We start from the raw sequence: 22,701 nt of genomic DNA, 5'->3' as shown, positions 1-22,701 counted from the left end.
ACCCGTCACAAAATTTGGTGTCCAAAGTTGGGCTCCTAAATCCTTATTTAGAAATTTAAATAAGCGGCCTAATTTTCAGAAGTGCTGAGTGGTTTTCATTCAGGTCAAACATTAGCCACAGCTAGCTTCAGAATAATGGACAAATGCATCATCTGAAACCCTGTAAGATGGCTCAAGGAAGGGTCCTATTAGGAAACTATTTAAAACAATATGTGCTAAATAGCATCTTAATCAAGTAATTTGTTTAGCTTAACAAAGGACAACGTGATTGATATTTTTATGGTTAATACTGCAAAAGCTCTTTTATCTGGCACTTCACCAACTGGCAAGCTCTATAAACCGGCATTTCTGATCTGCACTGAAAGTCCGGTTTACAGTGCGGTTGGTGTGGGGCTGGCAGGGAGCTGGAACGTGGGAGGGGCTGCGTGGCACACTCTTGGAGGAAGTTTGGGTCCGGGAGGGGGCTTGGGGTAGGGGCGTGGGAGGGGTTCTGGGTGCCGGATGATGGGGGGGGGGGCGCTCACCTCCAGAGGTTCCCCACAAGCAGCTCCCCATCTCTGCTGTTGCTGGCGGAGGCACAGCCAGGTGGCTCTGAGGGCATGCTGCCTCCGTCCCCTCTCCCCAAACGGTGAGTCTGCGGCTTCCAGCCCATTGGCCAGGAACTGCGGCCAACGGGAGCTGCAGAGGGGAGGGCCTGCAGATGGAGGCAGCATGCCTGCTTGCAGAGCCGCCTGTCCGCACCTCCGCCAGCAGCACCAGGGATGGGAAGCCGCTTGCAGGGAGCCACCAGAGAGAAGCGCCCTCCACATCCACACCCTAGCCCCTTCCCATGCCCCAAGCTCCCTCCCGGACCCAAACTCCCTCCAAGCCCGTGCCCTGCAGCCCCTCTGTGACGTTATTGACATGAACTGTGACCGTATAGATCATTGTTGCAACCAAGGTTCTATAGTTGCACCAAATATTGTACAAAGGTTCAAGTAACATGTCTATGAAAAGGTTATAATTTGCTGGTTAGGATTATGCTATCTGTTATGATTATGCATATATTATTTTTGTATTTGAAGTTATAAATATTGGCTATGTACTTGTGTCTCAATGTGTTTGATTCTAAGTAGCACCAGTAAAGCATTTGGACATCTTATTGAGAAGGGACTCTTCAGATTAAGTGCCCAATCAAGAAACACTTAACTGACAATGGACCTTGGGAGACTCCAATCCACATATGAGGAGCCTCCCTGGGAACGTTCAAGGTATCATGTAAGCAACGGCTGCTCTACACGTAAAGAACTGAGTCATGCGTGGACATGTGACTTGCCCATGTGACTCCAAACTCCACCTGGCTGCTGTGATTTTCCACAGTAAGAACAAAGGGGTGTCCTTCCACATGGCAGAGGATATAAAAGGTCCTGAAAATCCATCCATTTTTTCTTCAATCCTGTTTCTTACCTCTGGAGGAACTTTGCTACACTGAAGCTCTGAACAATGAACTAAATGACCCATCCAAGCTGTGGATGTACTCCAAAGACTTCATTTGTGCCTGCAGTTTATTCCATCACTGCTACAAGCCTGAACCAAGAACTTTGCCATTACTGTACGTAATTGATTCCATTTAACCAATTTTAACTCTCATCTATACTTTTCTTTTTATGAATAAATCTTTTGATTTTAGATTCCAAAGGATCAGCAACAGCGTGATTTGTGGATAAGATCTGATTTGTATATTGACTTCGGTCTGGGGCTTGGTCCTTTGGGATTGGGAGAACCTTTTTTTCACTGGGGCATTGGTTTTCATAACCAGTCATTCCCATAAGGAGCAGTGCTGGTGGTGATACTGGGAAACTGGAGCGTCTAAGGGAATTGCTTGTGTGACTTATGGTTAGTCAGTAGGGTAAAACCAAAGTCCTCTCTGTTTGGCTGGTTTGGTGTGCCTTAATAGTAAAGGAAACCCAGCCTTGGGCTGTAACTGCCCTGCTCTAAGCCATTGGTTCTGAATTGATACTCTCAGTTGTGTCCCACCAGAGGCCGCATCCTTACCCCCTCCCAGACCCCTGCACCGTGGCCACCTCTTCCCCCTTCCTTCAAACCCCTCTCTCTGAGTTAATCGGCATTTTTAATTTACCGGCACCCCCTCGTTCCCCCAGCATGCCCATTTAAAAAGCTTTTATTGTATGTAGTCCAAATGGATTTTTCAACATTCAGGTTAACTTTAGAATGACCTGATTCAGCCATAGGGAAAACTGCTTTGGAAAATGTGAGTTCTTTATCCTACACTGCTATAATCACAATACTGAACTTTTGAAGTGCAGAATCAATCAAAAATGTTAATTTAAAAAGAAATTCTGTCACAGCAATGCTTAATTATTAAATTCGCAAAGCAACAACTTGATCATCTGCCACACTGATTCAGGGCAACCTTAACGTATCTTAGACTACAACCACAGCAGGGTTCCAAATCAACCTTCTTGAAGTTTTTTGGGTCAGTAGCATCCTTTCATCTTGGGGACATACCGCTTTCACTAGTCGTATCACATCTCTGCTACCAAAAATGAGTACCCCAAGCAGCAACTGGAATTATAAATTAAAATGTGTATGCCATAAATAAAGAGCAATAAAGAGTTATTGATCGGGAGTGACCTTAAGATGCTTGTAACTTGGCTGGCGGAAACTTCAAACACAGTGAAAGTGATGCGTTTGATCACTGGAAGTTCATCCAACATGCAGACACTGCAGTGCACTTTGTACCAGTAGGGTATGATGCGTGACCAAGAGTGTGGGACAAGAATAATTTTAAAAAGTGCATGGGAGGGTGAAGAGAAATAATAAGCAATAGAGAAATAGGGTGAAAAAGTGACAAATAAGTGTGCTCTTTCCTTACTATTCACAAAAGTATGATGCACTGGTGCAAGCAAAAACCTCCATTTTAAATTTCAAAACTGCATACTCAGAATCCTGATGTAACACAGGGAGGTTTTAACAGATAAAGGGTGCAGTTAGGGGAGGACAGATTGCAGGCATTTTGGATCAAGGATTGTATTTGTAAACATCTTTGTATGATGCCTAGAAGAATGGGAGACTGATATTTCATTGAAGGTCCCAAGTGCTACTGTAACAAAATAATCATAATCTAATGCAAATACTGTATTTTAAAAAATCTCTGCAATAGATGAAAAAAGCTGGCTACAACGTGGGCAGCCTCTCACACAACACTGCATGTTACCCAGATCAACCAAATCTGTATGTTTATTTAAGACCAAATGTTTGAGGAAGGAGAGGAGCAAGTTGCATCTGGGAATTAGGATCCAAGCAACAGTGTCCAAATTACGGACACAATAGTAGCTATAAACAAAAATAAGTGAAACCAAATTCATGTTAACACTTATGTATCAACTTACAGTTGTATAACATATGCGAAGAGCAATGATCACAGTGTTTCTGTGTACCTATTTATTCACTGCAATGGTTTATGCCCAGATTAATATTCTACTATTAGATTCATGAATGTCACACGTAAACTTGCATTCCACAGGACAAGAAATATCAGATTAATTATTCTATTCAAGAAACCAGGCTGGGCATGGATAGAAATAATTTACAGGAACAGGACAACCAGGTATGTCTCAATATGCAGAAGAATGTTTGTGAAAGACATTATTATTTTACCTGGTTTCCCATGACTATGCCATCCTCCACAGTCTTGAAATATCTGTCAATTTGCTACGCTCAGAGAGTCAAACCGACATGAGATGAACCAAGCCCTTTCTGTTTAGAAATAACATCCTTTACTTAAGAACTTAAAGGCTGGATCCAGTGCTTAAAGGTTGGACCAGAATTAAAGAAAGGAAATAAAAGTCTCCAATTATTCTACAAGAAGTCTAACTAAGCTTTTATTTTTTAGCTGAAAAGGATTCACGAAAGCATCACTGTAAAAGCATTTTAAATGAGAGGCAAATGGCATTTAAAACAGCTTCATTTCCTATTTGGGGTGGACTTGAGAGACGAGGGAAGGGAGTATGTAGGAAGGAGTGTGGCTGAAGAGAGAAATAAAAGCACAGTAGCTGGCACTTCTGTGCAATAATATTACCAGCCTGCTGAGAGCAATTACAATAACACAGACAGCACTCGCTTTATTGTGACCTTATTGAATTAACTTTGAGGGGAAAAAACCCTGAGATTCAGCAGGGAATTTATTAGAAAATTTTAATGCCAACTTAACTTTGATCCAAAGGCCTCAATATTAAAGGTCATATCTATTACTATACTGTGGGAAACTTTGGGTCTCTTTGCTCCTGTGTTCTACCTTTCCTATCCTTGTTTTCTTTTATAAAAATAGGTCAGAACTCTCCCTCCCTCTCTCTAAGTTTCATAACACTTTTATATTAGAAACACAGTATCACTGTCTGTGTTTTACTGTAAGAGTCAGGAAGAAAAAAAAAAGTCTAATTTTTACCATTTCAAATGAAATCTTAAGCAAGCAAGCAGCAAATAAGGATGGAAAAAATTAAGAAACTAAATGAACACCTTCAGTACTCTGAATTCATTACTGCTATTTAGGTACACAGTTTAAAAAAAAAATTCAAATAAATTAACAGGCCACAAATAATGAACCATATTCTACCAGTACTTACAGTAACCTATCACGTATCACTTGTGTCAAACCCCTGTTGACTTCAATAGGAATGGTAAATGCTCTGCACTGAACCTAAAGATCAACCCCTTTATCTGGTAAACTGGTACAATTACCTCTCCCCTTCGCCGCTCCCAAAAAAGGGGGGAATAGGTATGCTTAAAGTCTGTGGATATGAATTTTTCAAAGGTTTGGAACAAGAACTGTCTTTTTGTTCTGTGTCTGTACAGCGTCCAGCACAATGGGATTCTTGTCCATGACTGGGGCTCCTAAGTGCTACTGTCATGCAAATAAACAGTATCACCTCCCACAACATCATGATGGGAGCTGCAGGTACTCAGAACCGCTCTCAGGTCATTCATGTATTGGGTTGCTTACATGTTACCCCCTAGAAGAACTACTGCTGATAGATTTGCAGGGCTGATGGGTATTTACTTGAAACGAAAATACTCAGCTTTTCAGCCCGAGAGTATGGAAGAGAGAGAGAGAGAGAGATGGTCTGTGCTTTTATTAATGGGTATCAAAAGGTGTGAGAAACAAGAAGCCTGCTGTTACACGGTGCTGCTGCTCCATTCAAGTGAGAGTGTGCATTAATAAAGTGGGAAATGGTGGCAAATTGAATCAGGCACAGAGGCTTAATCATTAATGTAGGGAAGGGAAGCCTAGAGTATTACTAAGAAAAGGGTAAAATGGGCAAGCGCCTAAGTGATTTAGGAACTTAAATATCATTGACTCTCAATGTAACTTGGGCTCCTAAGTGCCCAAGTCACTTTTGAAAGTAGGACTTATACATTTCTGAAAATTTCACTCAAAAGCATGAAGCACCAATACTGGATGAGTACCAGCATACTGCTTCTAGCAGACTTTGGGGCAAGAGACTCACGTTCACTTTTTAGCCTCCAAACCGCTATGCAATGATATTTGTTACAGATCCTCATTTCTCAGCAGCCTCTGTGTCATCTCTTAATACAATAAAAAAACACAGGTCCAAACACGTTTCTTAACCTAACTCAGGCTTCAGAACATTTTAATACATCAGGAACAGAAACCATTGTTATTATTTAGGCTGTGCCTATACTGTACTGAAAAACATGCTTGCTGAACTGGCTTAAAACGAAGTTCAGGCTACTTTGATTTTAAACACTGTTTTGGTGGCCAGTGTGTGAAACACTGTTTTTAAACTCAATTTAAATAAGATTTCACCTTCTTCATTTGAGTCAGACAAAGCAGGTTTATTCTAAATTAGTCTCATGTTTAATCTGAGTCAATCTGAAGGGTTTAACATGTTTCAAACCAATCTGGCAAACGCTATTTGAGCCCTACTGTGAATATAGGTCCTCATTTTCCAACTAAGAGATGCATGCCTTTGACTCTAGATCTGCTTTCTCCACACAAGGTCCCCACAACACATCCTTCTGTACAGTCAAGGAATGTACATAATCTGCAATGATACAGTAAATGTCAGCTCCTTTGCTTTCTGATTTGCTTTACTCTTGATAAAAAGATTGATTAAACATCTAGGTTTTAATGGGTTTTGACTTAGTAACCACTGTAATTTAGTTCCTTTGAAGGCTGTCTTGCCAATGTCCTCTCATTTGAAGACAGATTCTTTTTATGCACTACTTTGAACATTTGTGTAAAAGTACAAGCAGCCAGCAGAATGGCTGCCAGAATAGTAAACTGAACTTTACAAGATTTTTACCATTTAGTCTTTTGTCCTTTATGCTATTTAACAGCCTCTTTTGATAGTAGAAACCTTTTAACTTTATTGTACATTAACAGTAAAATCTCTTGCTCTCCCCAGAGTGGGTTTTGTGTGTCATTCTTTAAAGAGTTAGAAGAGAATATGAAATACAGGAACTGGAGTCCCAGTTTTCACATTGATTCAATCATGATAGGTGGAACATGCCAGGTCTCCACAATAATATTCAGTTCACTAAGATGGCAGCTGTCTTGCCATTTCGGTTGTCCTTTTTCATATGTTCAAACTAGTAAATAAAAAGAATCTATCTAGAACCAATATTTTTCAAATGAGAGAACCTTGGTGTTACACTTCAGGATCTTCAGGAACTAAAATTACAGTGGCTACTGAGTCAAAGACCATTAAAGCCTGGGGGACCTGTTCCTGTATCACTGAAATCAGTGGGAGCTCTGCCACAGATTTCCATAGATGCAGGAACAAGCTTTGGACATTTAATCAACCTTCCCATCCCCCAGGACTGAGACCTCGGTGAACTTGTGACTCTTCTCTCTCCTCTTTCCTTTCTCCGCTACCATACCCACTCCTTCGCTAAATCCTGCTGCTGTTGCTTCTTTAAATTGGTCACTTTGCAAAAGTTGCTAAGATATTACAATGACGGCAACTTGGTATAAATGCTCAGATAGAGTTATCCCCCTCCCACCAAAATCATTGTCCCTAATGGGTGTCTGATCTCTCACCCTCGTTAGTGTAACTCTCCCTTCTCTGCCCTCCATGACTCTCACCATTGGCCCAAAATACCACTGGTCTGCTCTGACCACCCACTAAACTCTCCAATTCCTCTCTGTCTCTTCCTAAACCAAATTCAAAGCTTCTTCTCATCTACAGAGACCTAGATAATCTTGATATTTCCTACTCTTTCCAATACTTTCATCTTATTCCTCTCCCGTTTTCACTTTTTCTACTCAACTTTGTGCCTTTTATCAAGCTGCCACTATGCCTAGAACAGTCTCCCTGGCCTCATCCACAGTGTACTCCCCTTCTCTGCTCCTTCAAAGAAGAGATCCTCATGCAACCCCCAACCCTTTTTGTCATCATTAATAATCTCCTTCTTTCACTCCTGAACCACTGTCTCATGTCCTGGCTTATGCATTTGTTGTTTTAGTTTGATTTAGATGGTCAGATCTTTAAGGGAATGAATACCTCTCTCTTGCTCTGTGTAAAGAACCATTTAAAGCCATAGCACTATAAATGACTTATAAACAACAAAAAATAATGAACAATACCTTCTATGAGACATGGAAAAACCCTGAACTCCAGTCTTACCAGGTAAGTTGTAAGGATATCTTTTTTTTAAGTTTGTAGTTTTAAAGTCTAATAACAACATATTCTGTTAACGATTAGGATCTTACATGTTTGTTGTATATATTTACCGTAAAAGCTTTGCAGTTTACCTTTAAAATCATAGGAGCTAAATAAAAAAATCATGAAGTGTAAAATTAGGAAGGAAGTAAATAGCTGCTTCACTGGTGCTATTTTTAACTCCTATTTGGTGCTCAGTGTTATCTTCTCATCAAGTATTCAACCTCCTTCACCTCCTCTTCCCCCCATTTCCTTTTTCCCCATTCTCATTAGACATGTCTTTAATTTGGAAGTTGTCCTCAAGACAGTCTGTAAAACACTATGATTGAAGCAAATAGCATGGTCAGCATTTTGCCAGGTCTCTCTCATTTAGATGATTGTCATATGTGCAGCTTATTACTGCATGAAGCTAGTGGGGGTAGAAGAAAGAATGGATGGTCTTAAGATACCATACTTGGACTTGGGAGATCTTGGTTGAATTCTCAGCCCTGCTAGAAGCTTCTTATGTGACCTCAAGTAAGTTACTTAAGCCCCAACACAGGACAGCACTTAAGCATATGCTTAATCTTAAGCATGAATGGTCTCATTCATTTAAATGAGACATCTCACATGTTAAAGTTAATCATGTGTTTATGTGCTTATCTGGATCAAGTCCTTAATCTCTCTGTGCCTTATTTCCCATGTGTAAAATAGGCATAATAATTCCTTCCACCCAGCCATTGTCTCATCTAGTTTGTAAGCTTTTCAAGGCAGGGACTTTCTCCTACTATGTTTATGTACAGCACATAGCACAATGGGCTCACAATCTTGGTTGGGGCCTTTAAGCTAGCCCTTAAAAAATTTGCTTCCTCCTTCCTCATAATAGTATATAATGTATATGGCAAAAACCATCCTACTGTCATTTCAATGGATTGGTTCCTTAACGTTATTTATTCTACAGTATTTTACATACCAATTTTTGGACCTCTTCCCATACAGCACATACAAATCACTCCAAAGCAATCTACAATATGTCAAATTGCTTAAGGAGACTCTTAAAACTCTAATGTGTGAAGTTCACCATTGGCGTGATTTATTATTGATGTTCCACTGTTATAACTTGACAGTTAAGAAATACTGATAAATGTAAACACATTATTGATGTCAATTAAAAAAGCACAAGATTGATTAACCTCCCAGAGGTGCACTGGCACAAGCAGTTAGAGAGTAATGACCATCAATAAGTATTCACTACTGAGAAACGCACAGGGAAATTAGGTTGCTGGGAGACACAAGGTACTTTTGATTAAAATTAAAATCATTAAAACAGACAAGGTGAGCACTGGGTCAACATTAAAAGTAAGCAAAGTACAAACAAGGTGCTGTAGTATTAACATGAAAGGCTAACTGGTCAGGTCATATGATGCTCTGATTAAACATATTACCTGACGAAATGGTTAAAATAACCCAGATCAATGTATTTGGATATACAATCTGCACACAGACACAATAGATTGTGAGCATATTATTACTTTTTTTTCTGCCGTAGTGTTTACGAGTCCCAGACATAGACCAGGACCCCATTGTACTAGGAGCAGTACAAAAGGGAGTAAAAAGATGGTCCCTGCTCCAAAGAGCTTATACATATTGTGTGTGTGCGCATGTGCCTATTTACTGTACACCGACAGTACATATGTATACATTATCTAGCTGGCCAGGGAAATAATAACAACTGTTCACATTCCTCATGTGAACTCACCATTTAGATGATGTGTGTGTACACACACAGGACATACAGGACAAAAATGTACACATCTGACATACCTGACAGACACATGAACGTGACCCAACCAACACAGAATTTAAATGTGACCAGATTAATTTGGACTCCATTATTCTTTGTTTTTTTTAAATCTGCTTTTGGAAATAAGGTACTGGCCTGATGCCTTCCATCAAGATGAAGGGCATTGCAGTTATTGCTTGTAATGATCAGAAGAAGAGCACACTTCACTAGATGCAGAGCTGAAAAGAGAAGCAGTGCAGCATTACCCAGGAGATCATGTATGTATTAATTAAACTTCCTCCTGTACTATAAGTTATCTGGAAAAGAGTCTTCCTCGGTTAAAGTTTCAAAGGTGAGAGACTGACATACAGATATTAAAAACTGATGGCTTTCTTCCCCAGACCTCAACTTCATCACAATGTAACATCAGATAAAACACATTTGATTTCTCTCCTACCACCAGTAAGGTAGCACATTAAAACATGGTACAAACATACTGAACTGTAATGAACAGGAGTTATTTCTACCGACTATTCCTCTGCAAAGTTTTATATTTAAATTGAGTTATGAGTACAACTCCCACTGGTGGTTTCATTTGGAAGTAATCCAGCTGAAGTACTGCTGCAGCGAAAGCCTGGAAGTTGTATTTATCTGCATCTTGACACTGGATACAGCTAAGTAGGAAGTACAAGGGGATAACAGGTAGACAATTGTACCACCCAAAAGTACAAATGTGCCTATTTTCATGACCTGTCCTGCTTGTAATTTACAAAAATGGAATTCTCCACAGATTCCAGCCATCTCAAAGAGCCACTGGCCTGCTGAGCTGGTGAAATTTAGAGCTGGCTAAGTGCAAGCGTGCCTCTAGTACCAACACTAACTTCCTCCACTAACACATTGCCAAACTGACTTCCTCTCTCCTAAATGAGCCATTTTCCTATAGATAGCCCTCTCCCACACACACAATCAAATGCTCACTGACTCTGGGTAGTGCTATATTATTATTATTCATCTGTATTGTGGAAGTGCATAGAGGTCCTAAGCCCACTGAGTTAGGTAGAAACATATATGAAAGATGTTGCCTACCCTAATGATCTTACCATTGAAGTATAAAGGTGAGACAACAGACGGAGGAGCACAAGGTAACCCAGAGACACCAGTGGTCAGCATGACAGGCAGCGGTCTCGCCACACCAGCTGCTTAACCACTGTCAAGTTTTTTTCAGGCATCATGGCCAAGGAGAGTTTTAAGGAGGACAAGGTTGCTTTGCAGTTTTTGATTGAGAGAAGAAAGGTGGAGTAGTAGGCCCCTTATTTTCTCCCTACCTCCCAAAAGTCAAACTCTCCTTGGTACACCGCCCTCAGACCTACCACCACCTTTTTGTTGAACCCTTCTGTGAGCATGTACCCTCCCCACCACTTTGAAAATCTGGTCACCCTAGTAAGAGAAGTTGTGTACCTCCATAAAATGTTCACATCACTTTTATATTATTGTAAATAATCTTTCAAAAAGGTCAAAATTATGAATTTTACAAGCAGCTGCTGCAAAAACAGAGTCATTTTTCATAGAGATACTTGCTACAGATGTAAAGTGCTTGTTTTCAAAATACGCATTTCCATTGTAACACTTATTTTGGATGGACTGGATTTCAACCCTTTAACTCTGAATTACCTTGGTCTTTGATGGCAGGTATCACAACCTAAAGGTTACCTCAATGTAGGGTCTGTTTTTGCTTTTTTTATAAATATTACATATAGAATCTGTCACTTGGACTTTAGTCACAGAGCAAACTGCAACAATCATTTGTGAAAATACAACCTTGTCTTCCATCAGGAGTGTTAGATTGAAAGCCTAAAGACGAACATTGCCCTGGAGACTGGAACAGGTGTAACCTAGAGAGTGATATCACCTGAAGAAGGGTATAATGTCTGTTACACTTCTTGCACATTCAGATGTTTGAAATTAAACTGTTGTGACAGCTCTGGGCTTTTGCATCTGTTACAATATTGCATATTCTCTAATACTATACCATATGCCAAGATAAAAACTATTTGAGAAGACTGGTCGGAAGCAGGTCTCACCTTGCTAATAATGTCCTGTGACGGACCAAACGTTAATTCCTTTGGATTTTTATTCAAATTTATCAAAGCGTGTTCAAAAGTTACTCTTACTTCAGTTCACTTCCTGCATCCCACCCTACCCCTTTTTTCCAAAGCTATGACCAGCTAAAAGACAAAAAATGTGCATATTCTTACATTCTAATACAAAACACTATTGTAGCTATATAGCTAATCTCTCCCCATTTTAATTTTAACTTCAGGTTCCCTTTTCTCCTCTTGCAAAATTCTAGAATTAGATTTTTCTCACCTCACTGACCACTGTGTTAAGTGTCAGCAAGGAGAACACCTACTCCTTTTTCCAAGGGACAATATTGAAAATTCAGCCATTGTAAGGCTTTTAATCACTTCTTCATTCTATGCCTCCCCCTCTCGCTGCATGCTTCTAGGGTGCCTGCTTAAAACAGGGGCAGTTGCATTTCACACAGATTTGTACCTCTTGAGTTCTCCTTTCAAATGAACTCAAACTTAAGTGCAATTTGAATGAAACAAACAAGGTTTGCTCAGTTTCAAATGAAAGATAAAAATCAGCACAAGCTTGAATATGTAAAAAAGTTCAAAGACAGGTGAGCCAAATTGCAATGAATTGCAAACCAAGAGGAAGATTGGTCTTTCAATTAAAGCACTGGACTGGGACTCAGGAGATCTGGATTCAACTCCCAGCTCTACCACAGACTTCCTGTAAGACCTTGGGAAAGTTCTTAATATCTCTGTTTCTCTTCTGTGAAATGGGGATATTGTCGTCCCCCGTCCCCCCCCCCGGTGATTTGTCTATTTACACTGTAAGCTCTTTGGCGCAGGGACTGTCTCTACTGTAATACAAATAAATAACTAATCTCTGACAACAAAAATCATAGGTAAAATGGTAATGAACCACCAAGAGAGGGCTATTAGTAAATACATTTGCGGAGAAAAGCAGACACACTTTTTTAATTTCACTGAGATCCATAGGGCTGGGAGAGCTATCCAAAAGAACAGAGTGGAAAAAAGTAATCAATATTAGGCTTTAAAAAAAGCCAATAGGGATGGGTTAGCATGTCAGTATGCAGGAGAGCTGGGTTCAGGATGAAGTTGGGGCTTCCATTTCCCAGGCTAGCAGAGATAGGAAAATATGCTGGGTCACCATCAAGAGAAAAGGTGCAAGGTTACTGACTATCAATCACTCTGCTCACTGACTTGCAGAAAGGCTCTTGGAGAGAGCAATGTGCTTTTGTTTCTGGCTTCCACATAAGGAGATAAACAACATACATGGTTCTGAGGAAAGGGCAGAGAAAAAGAATCATAGAATATCAGGGTTGGAAGGGACCTCAGGAGGTCATCTAGTCCAACCCCTTGCTCAAAGCAGGACCAAGTCCCAGTTAAATCATCCCATCCAGGGCTTTGTCAAGCCTGACCTTAAAAACTTCTAAGGAAGGAGATTCTACCATCTCCCTAGGTAACGCATTCCAGTGTTTCACCACCCTCCTAGTGAAAAAGTTTTTCCTCATATCCAACCTAAACCTCCCCCACTGCAACTTGAGACCATTACTCCTTGTCCTGTCCTCTTCTACCACTGAGAATAGTCTAGAACCATCCTCTTTGGAACCACCTCTCAGGTAGTTGAAAGCAGCTATCAAATCCCCCCTCATTCTTCTCTTCTGCAGACTAAACAATCCCAGTTCCCTCAGCCTCTCCTCATAAGTCATGTGTTCCAGACCCCTAATCATTTTTGTTGCCCTTTGCTGGACTCTCTCCAATTTATCCACATCCTTCTTGTAGTGTGGGGCCCAAAACTGGACACAGTACTCCAGATGAGGCCTCACCAATGTCGAATAGAGGGGAACGATCACGTCCCTCGATCTGCTCGCTATGTCCCTACTTATACATCCTAAAATGCCATTGGCCTTCTTGGCAACAAGGGCACACTGCTGACTCATATCCAGCTTCTCGTCCACTGTAATCCCCAGGTCCTTTTCTGCAGAACTGCTGCTTAGCCAGACAGTCCCACAGCCTGTAGCAGTGCATAGGATTCTTCCTTTCTAAGTGCAGAACTCTGCATGTGTCCTTGTTGAACCTCATCAGATTTCTTTTGGCCCAATCCTCCAATTTGTCTAGGTCCCTCTGTAGCCTATCCCTGCCCTCCAGCGTATCTACCACTCCTCCAAGTTTAGTATCATCCGCAAATTTGCTGAGAGTGCAATCCACACCATCCTCCAGATCATTTATGAAGATATTGAACAAAACTGGCCCCAGGACCGACCCCTGGGGCACTCCACTTGACACCGGCTGCCAACTAGACATGGAGCCATTGATCACTACCCGTTGAGCCCGACAATCTAGCCAACTTCCTACTCACCTTATAGTGCATTCATCCAGCCCGTACATCTTTAACTTGCTGACAAGAATACTGTGGGAGACCGTGTCAAAAGCTTTGCTAAAGTCAAGAAACTATACATCCACTGCTTTCCCTTCATCCACAGAACCAGTAATCTCATCATAGAAGGCGATTAGATTAGTCAGGCATGACCTTCCCTTGGTGAATCCATGCTGACTGTTCCTGATTACTTTCCTCTCGTGTAAGTGCTTCAGGATTGATTCCTTGAGGACCTGCTCCATGATTTTTCCTGGGACTGAGCTGAGGCTGACTGGCCTGTAGTTCCCAGGATCCTCCTTCTTCCCTTTTTTAAAGATTGGCACTACATTAGCCTTTTTCCAGTCATCCAGGACTTCCCCCGTTCGCCACGAGTTTTCAAAGATAATGGCCAATGGCTCTGCAATCACAGCCGCCAATTCCTTTAGCACTCTCGGATGCAACTCGTCCGGCCCCATGGACTTGTGCACGTCCAGCTTTTCTAAATAGTCCCTAACCACCTCTTCCTCCACAGAGGGCTGGCCATCTACTCCTCATGTTGTGATGCCCAGCGAGGGCATCCAAGAGGGAGAGGGGAAATGATCAAAGCCAAATAAACAAACAAATGCCCACTCCCTTCCCTGGAAATATACTCCATCCGAACTGTAGATTATCTGGAAAAACAGGGGAAAGCAGGTTTTCCATTCAGAGATATAGAACTTAGGTTAGCAATCTTATCACTCTACGTTGCACGGAGTTTTTAAATTCCAGGGAGATAATTACAGGCACGCTGAGATATTTTTCTTTGTAAAGTTTAGAATTACGTGCAAGAGTTAAAAAGTTAAAATAAAATCAATTCAGATGAGCCTGTTGAAGCAAGCAGTAAATTCATTTGTCACCTTTACATGTTTTTTCCCAGTAGCAAATCTGATAAAAAGAAACCTCATTTGTGTACAAAGACAATTTGCTGTCAGTAGCAACAGAAACGTTCAGATTTTTGGTTCATGAACCCCCAGCATCAACAGTAATCAGTACAAATTTCAACAACGTTGTGGGTGTTCAAACAACCTTCTGAATGGGGGTTCAAGGCTCTCTCCAACTATGCTGTGCTCTTGGCTACAGTATTGCCATTACATAACCAAAGATATTACATAATTTTGCAACTCTCATATAACAAGAGGGAAAAAAACCCCTAAATGTTTGTCTTATCTATAGACTTAAATTAAAATTACTAGCAAGAAATTTCATACTCAAGGTTCTGCTGCTAAGTGCATTCTGCCTCTAATGCTTAATAGTCTAAGTAGTTCTCTTGCAGGGTGAGAAGGTCTATATGATGGTGAACTCCAAGTCCATTAAAGATTTTGTAGATTGGACCCAGCACTCTGAATGCTTAAAAAGTACCTGCCCACTTCTCCTAAAATATTTTACCTACCACTGTTGCAAATAAAACTAAGCTTATTAGAACTGAAAAGATCAGAGGGAAAAAAAACCCCCTTCTTTCTCAATTATGTTAGTTTGTGTCTGTATGAGCCCATTCCATTGTTCCCCCCATATAGTCAGTCAGCCCCACTTGTGTAAAACAACAGGAAAATATGGTGGTAAAACCACAAAAAAATTGGCAGTGGGATCCAAAAGCAAGTTCAGAACCTAAGCAAAATTTAATTTTTGCTTTTCAAACTGACTACACTTCAAATTGTCTGTGCCCCTCTAACATTCTCTAAAAACCTGTGAACATTAAAAATATAAAAATGTTGAATACAACAACACATACAATACTAAAAGATTGCCATTTAACCAAACCACTTAGGAGGTGCTGAAAGGAAGAAAAGATTCAAAATATTCTATGCTTCATTTTTTATGCTGCAGCTATATTCTTACTGATTCGTAATAATACCAGTGCTGTTCTAGTACTTTCATCAGCCATAACCTCTGGTACCACCAAGTTGTTGCTTGCATCCATAACGCTGCTGAGGGGACATATTGGCAATGACTGCATCAAGAAGGTCAAGCACTCTGGATATGCCCTACTGTACCGGATATAATGTAACTCAAAAAGCAAACTATTAATCCAGAAGAATTGTTCTAACGGTAGAGTATACACAAACAGAGGTTCTAACTTGAAATATACTTGTCAACTAATTACAGTAAATTGCAATGAAAAAACCAAGGCTTACAAGATTAAGACAGGGGTGGCATAACCACACGACTGGGAGATAGGAACTCCTGAATTCTAATATTGGATCTGACAGTGACTCTGGCTGTATCACTCAACACTGCTTCAGTTTTCATCTCAATATAATGGGGATAATGCTTACCAACCCCAAAGAATACTGCAAGGATTAGAAGAGGTTTATTATATGCTGTGAATGGGAAAAATATTTTAAGTGTTTGGTACTTAGTATTATAAGCACAGCCCATTAAATAGAGTTGTCATAGCTCACAAACGTTCTTCTTACAGTTTCATTCATATACATAAGAAAGCAAAGTCAAACAATTCAAACGATATTAAAGAGAGGAGTCATTACTCTCCATCTGTTCACTCAGAGTATGGCTATACCTGGAAGACAAGTTAGCGCTAATCAGGGAAACCCTCACGTAGTGCTCCTCCAGAAGTTTATGATGTATTGTTGGTCACCCTACAAGAGAATCTTCTGTATAAAGCACAATTCTCCTCAGTTTGGACTACGTGAAAGAACAAGCAAAAGCAATGAGGCGTCCAAACCTTTTTACTGAAGGGTACTTCAGTGATATGATGTCAAAACAAGAATAATTGGTACTGTAGTCTTCATATCTGGTGGGAAATCCAGAGTAATTCCTTCTTAAATGTAGAGCTAGAAGACTAAAGCCTTCAAGTTTCAATCTAAGGCTAAAAAGAAGCCTTTTGTAGGATGAAAACAAATAACAATAAATAGTTTTGTGGATTAAAATAGGCATTTAACCAAAACACACTGGTCCCATACAGATTTTCATTTTGGTGCAGTGAAAATCAAAGGCTGTTGCGATGTCATGAAGAGAACTAGATAGGACTTGAACACACACAACACAAATGAGCCTTCAAAGTGGCTTGTATAAACCCTCAATCTAAACAAAAGCAATATTTTTTTTTCCAGGGAAGCCTCTCCAATCCCCCTCATGTTCAAACAGTAGTAATAGTTTTTCAGAGAAGTCATGGGAGCATAAATAGAAATAGTTTGATAAGCAAGTGGCACACATCATATCACACTAGTGGTGACAGTAGAACTCATTCCACATACAAAGGATTTTACATTAAAGTTACCGTGCTCTTCTAGAGCTGACTGTATGCTGGCATTAACAACTGCAACTTTTCCACTCTTTTAATGATGACAATACGCTGGTCACAGTGTATAATCCCCTTCTCTGCTGTTAGCAGACCAGACACAAGAAAAACCTCCATACCATGTGCTATGGGCAGAAAAGAATCTGTGAGCTGCTCCCTCCCTTACCCATCCTATTTTCAAATCAAAACCAATAACTAGGAAAGTGTGGGAAGACAGAGGTTGAGATTAATGTTTCTCCATGCTTTATAGCTTTATAAAGCTCCTTTTAAAACATTCAGGAAAATACTGTGGTAACTGACATGAAATGACAGTAATCTGTCACTATTTCACATTTCCCACTAGACTGATTCAAATTGTTATTTATGAACCTTATACTTCAATGGTCACTTTGATGACTAAACCATAAATTAGCATGTAAATTTGATTTCACAGTAACAACAAATTGTCAGCAAGCTGGGATATTATTTAATTTCTATCGACATGCAATGAAAAAGTCAGCAATACCAGATGTGCTATATTATAATAAATCCCCAAACTTACAAAAATGCACACTACATCTAATTTTGCTTCATTGCTTTTGTGTTTAAAAACCAAAACAATTTATATAATATATGTTTTAGGGTTGGTTTTAAATATAAACCCATTATTTTATGTCAGTTCACTTCATTAATTAAATTGTTCAATTAAAATAAGACTGAAAATAAACAATCAAGATGTTTGAGAAATGTGAGTCACACAAAAACGGTGTTTTTCATGGAACAGATGATTGTAAGTGTCACACAGAATGGAAGAAACTCTAGGTCTGTTGTACTTTCACCCTAATTTATATGTGTACTTTAGGACAAAGCAGAGACTTGTTTCTTAATATTTAGAGCTTGCTTTATAGATGAAGTGCTGACAGCATTGACGTATATAATTTCTTCCACAATAAAACACTGACAATGACTTTTGCTTATTTAGCAATACATTTTTCATTTGATAGAGACTAATTCAGCTTCAGTTATCCCAAATATCAACATTCAAAGCCCCCCACAGCTCAGACATCTCTGAAATTCACTTGCTAAACTCATTTCCTTCTATTAGATTATGTTTTTAAAGAGAAGCCTCACCACATACCATCTGCTATTATTTTTACTCCAATAAAAATATATCTGTATATAGATACATATACACCCTTTGACAGTCAGACTTAGAGAGATTCTATCTTGTCTGAAAGAAGAAAAAAATTAAAAGGGTGTCCAAAGAAATGCTTAGATAGAATTAACACTTCCAAAATAGTGAAAATATTCCGTATCTGACAAGAATTTCCCCTTCCATTTCTACAAAATCCCCTGCTTTTTAAATATATTTTTCCCTGAAATTGTACACAGAGTGATCTCAAATGCAATTGAATTAAAGACATTTTTTGAATCAGCAGGTTTGCTTAGAACATGAAAGAAACCCCATTGGAGAGTAAAAGCTCTTAAAAGCTATAGACTTAGTAACTGATTAAGGTCTTCCTATAGCAAATGTAAGGTGAAGATAGTCAAGACAAATTAAAGAACAAAATTGAGAAACAGACAAATGGTTTTGTAGAAGAGAAAAATATAGATCTCGAAATGATCTTGCTGATTTACAATGCATTTAAGTTATGTGTATCAAACCATTACAAATTAAGACTATTTTAAAATTTAAATATAAAGAGGGAGATTTTCAAATGTGAAAATCCAAACTGAAAATCAGTGGGAGTTGAGTGCCTATGTGTAAAGCTACGATTTAGTTATGGAAGTCGCTGCCCGTGGGGTCAGGGAGCTGTGAGGTACCCCCGCCGCCTCTGGCAGCCCCTGGAGCTCCAAGCCGCCGTAAGTGGCAGGGTACCCTGCAGCTCTTGGCTGACACCAGAGGTGGGGCACCCCACAGCTCCTGGCCCCCACAGGCACTGGGGGATCCCCCGGAGCTGCAGGCGGCAGGGGTACCCTGCAGCCCCTGCCCTGCTTCAGGCAGTGTGGGGACCTTCAGATCCCCATTTTATCAGCGATATTTTTAAATAAAAGTCATGGACAGGTCACAGCTTCCGTGAATTTTTCTTTTTTGCCCGTGGCCTGTCCGTGACTTTTACTAAAAATATCTGTGACAAAATCTTCGCCTTAACTATATGCCCTTTGTGCCTTTGAAAATTTCCCCCGACAGGTGTAATTGTGTCTTTATATGTCTGAGCCATTTTCATCGGGATTTACATGTTCATAGCTGAAGGCAAAATATGGCCCTAGAGGATTATTTCTAGATTGACAATTACGAGATCATCTCTTATTAAATTCATTTTTGTGTGTGAATACTTCAGAGTAACAAGGCGACCAAAATGAATGGATTAAAATGGTTCTGTTGATGTCATGACAACAGTCATTATTGTGTTTTGAATAAACTTTAAACACAAATGTTTTCATGGATCCAAACAAAGACTGAATGGTCGTCTTGTGACAATGTCGCTTAAAAAATATGACAACTGTATTTGCTAGTGGTTACCTGGTGCCTATTATTTTATAAACAGGAACCAAACGAGATAGTGGGAATGTAGAACAGAGATTAACCTAACTTGCTACTGTTATCTCCCTGCTCCTTTTTTCTTTAGGCATCAAAACAACAAGAGCACATATTTGAAGGACCTAACCAATTTTGTGTGTTCTTTCACCAGCTAGGTTAGAAAAAGTGCTTTCTTCCTTTCTCCACCATGTCAACTGACATGAAATAAGATCCAAGACCCAATTCTGCAAAGCCCCATTGAGATTTTGGAGGACTGGTCACATAAATATTATATGGTTGAAGCACAGGACTCAGAATAAGGAGAGCAGGGTTTTATTCCAAGCTCTGTCACAGACATACTGTGATACCTTGGACCAAATCACCACGGACCAAATTTTCCCAAGCATGGCCTCCAAATATAATTGCCTCCATTTGAGACTATTGAACTTGACACAGGCCCGACCTGAGCACCAACAGCTCCACTTAGGTTAATGGGACCAGTGAAAGCTAGGTCATAGGTGTGTCCAGTTGGACACCTAAATGTTAAGGCATCCAAAATTAGAAGACACCTATGAATTTGAAGCATGTGCGGCTTGCTGGCGCCAAACAGCAGGTCATATGAGTGGGACCTCCTCCCCCACCAAAGAACAAACCTTCTTTCAACAAATAATATCAGAGGTATTCTTCTGCTGTTATTGAATGGTTAATGGTTGACTCTACTTAGCAAGCAGTCTTCCAGCTTTTTAATTTAGAGCTGTCCTTTGGCCCCATAAAGCCTGCAGCCTCAGACCCTCCCTGACGTGGGAGAAATAAATTTGAAGAACAATCTCAGCTTTCGCTTGAAATAAAAATCTTTCTAGCCCCTTTCCTTGCAAAGAAAGCCTACAAAATGTAAATAAATGTAAAATAATCATGAGGATTGAAAGAAAATGGTAAGCTAGGCTCTATTTCTGAAGTAAGAGGCTATAGGGAACTTACAGATACAACTTCTTATCATACATTATGTATAAAATTAATCAGTTAAGTTTGATGTGTTTTCCAAGGAATCATCTAGCTACCCTCCTTAGCCCTGTGCACAGTGGTGTGAACACAGTGGACAGGAATCAATGATATCTGGGGTGCAAACAGGCAAAAAATATTTTCACAAACTTATTAAAAAATGTTAAGGCTGGACATGCTTCTGCTTCTACACCATACTGGACTGTGCCTCAAATTGGGCAAAAACAGAGTAAAGGAGGCTTAAGCTACTGGCACTCCCCTGAGCATATTAATATGCCAGTGATGGGGGAAGGAGGAAAAGAAGGGATGAGGAGATGGACATAAGAAAGCAAGAGAAAACACAACACAGGGAAAAGCAAAGGAAAGACAAAACACATGGCAGCAGAGGACTGAAGAGCAGAAAAAAGAGGGACAGCAAAGGAGTTTAGAGAATAGTATGTAGAATCCCATTAGTACTAATGGGACTCATGCTTAAATCTTTCCAATCAAGAACTGAATACTGTGCCAGTCACTCACTCCCTTACTCTGCCTCCCCACCATTTGTGAACAATAATACTTGTACAGGATCTCTCTTTCCCTTCCGTAAACTGGCATGGGACTTACACCCTTTAGGGGAGAACATGTTATTCAGCATTTTACAATTCTTAAGCAAAAGAGATGAACTAAAGTATGCTTACCTGTCGATGAATAATCTCTAGGTTTGTTCTTGCTTTATTCACTAGTGTCTGTATCTCTTCTGAATCCTTTAAATGTTTGTTTTCTCTGAAGGCATCTCTTATTCTTCTGATGGCATATGTTCTAGACATTGTTAAAAAAAAAAAGCATCCATAAGTATATGAGTTTTGACATCAAAACAAGTTTTAAAGTGTTTGGCTACTGTAGTAAATGCTGTTGAGGATATTAACAAACAGTTGTACATGCTAATCGCCCATTTATCTCGTTCAAACTTTATATTCTCTCTCTCTCTGTTCAGGTTAAATCCTAACATGCCCTAGTCAATACTATAAAGCAGTGGTCAGGGCCTTGAACTGTAAAACCAGCTTCACTAGAACTTAATGTGGAAGAACTTTGTGCTTCATATACTTCAATTTTCTTCATGTGTACATCACCTCTGAGATGTATAAACATTTCTCTAGGCCAACGGACTCGAATGTTATTGTAGATTATAAACATATGGTGGAATCACAAACAAACTGTAGAATTACACCTCTACACACCCTTACCTAATGTGTGGCAAGAAAGATGGTGGTTTCATCACTGGAAACAGAATAATTAACAATACCAAGAGAAACATAGAAAGCCCCCGTGTTGTCTAAACTTTCTTCACCAAGGCAGGTTTTTTGGTTTTTTTTTGGTGTTTTTTTTAAAAGTTAAGTACAACTACCTGGAGGGTCTCATTACATGCTCTCTGGTTACTTTTTTTTAATACCAAAGGTCTCCTTGTAACAATACGAGTAGCCACAAGAAAAGTCCAATCATTATTGCTCTGCCTGTTATTGCTATTAAGATGCAGCACTGCTTGGCACTACAAAGAAAAAGCCTTAAGCAGCACAACAGCACTACTTCTGCTGGATGCTAGTTGTCCTGGTGCTCTGTAGCACTCATATTTCAATCTCCTCTTTTCTTGTCATATGAACCACAAGAGTGATTTGAATCAGTGCACTGATTCTTGTTCCTGGCATTCCAAGGGTCATCAGGCAAAATGCTAACCACTGCATACATCAATTTATAACCTGAAAGTCACCAAAGGTGAGCTACTGAATCAGCCATTCAAAAAGGTGTTTTATTTTTCTCAATGTGCATTTTGCTTTCCACTCGAGGAACCGTGCCCTTAGTCCCACTAACAGGCGGGAAAGAGGATGTGGCCTCCGCCCTTGCAAGGCAACACAGAAAAATGTGCAAAACTTTAGGTCCCAAGGGCCATTTGAAACACAGATCAGAATTCTCTCACCATATTCAAAAGCCAATAAATAATCTTTGTTCAGTCTGCAATAAATCCCTTTACAAACAC

General features: G+C 39.9%; 1 protein-coding gene across 21 annotated transcripts in view; it reads right to left on the bottom strand.

The window, feature by feature from the left end:
- The window catches only part of LYRM4 (LYR motif containing 4), a 150,301-nt gene that overhangs the window by 90,453 nt on the left and 37,147 nt on the right, over positions 1–22,701 (bottom strand). For 19 of the 21 annotated variants that reach the window (XR_006288706.1, XR_006288705.1, XR_005224417.1 and 16 more), the window contains exon 2: positions 21,368–21,488. Coding sequence is in view for 15 of the 21 variants with exons in the window: in XM_043540173.1 (XP_043396108.1) it covers positions 21,368–21,488 (121 nt within the window). In the remaining 6 variants the exon portion in view is untranslated. Of the gene's footprint in view, positions 1–14,410; positions 17,317–19,073; positions 20,487–21,367; positions 21,489–22,701 lie in introns of those variants that run through there. The other 2 variants (XM_037893207.2, XM_043540172.1) reach the window with 2 other exon arrangements.

The sequence above is a fragment of the Chelonia mydas genome, chromosome 2, assembly GCF_015237465.2.
Source record: "Chelonia mydas isolate rCheMyd1 chromosome 2, rCheMyd1.pri.v2, whole genome shotgun sequence".
In the NCBI taxonomy this organism is placed as follows: Eukaryota; Metazoa; Chordata; order Testudines; family Cheloniidae; genus Chelonia; species Chelonia mydas.
This window is presented reverse-complemented; position numbering and strand designations above follow the sequence as displayed.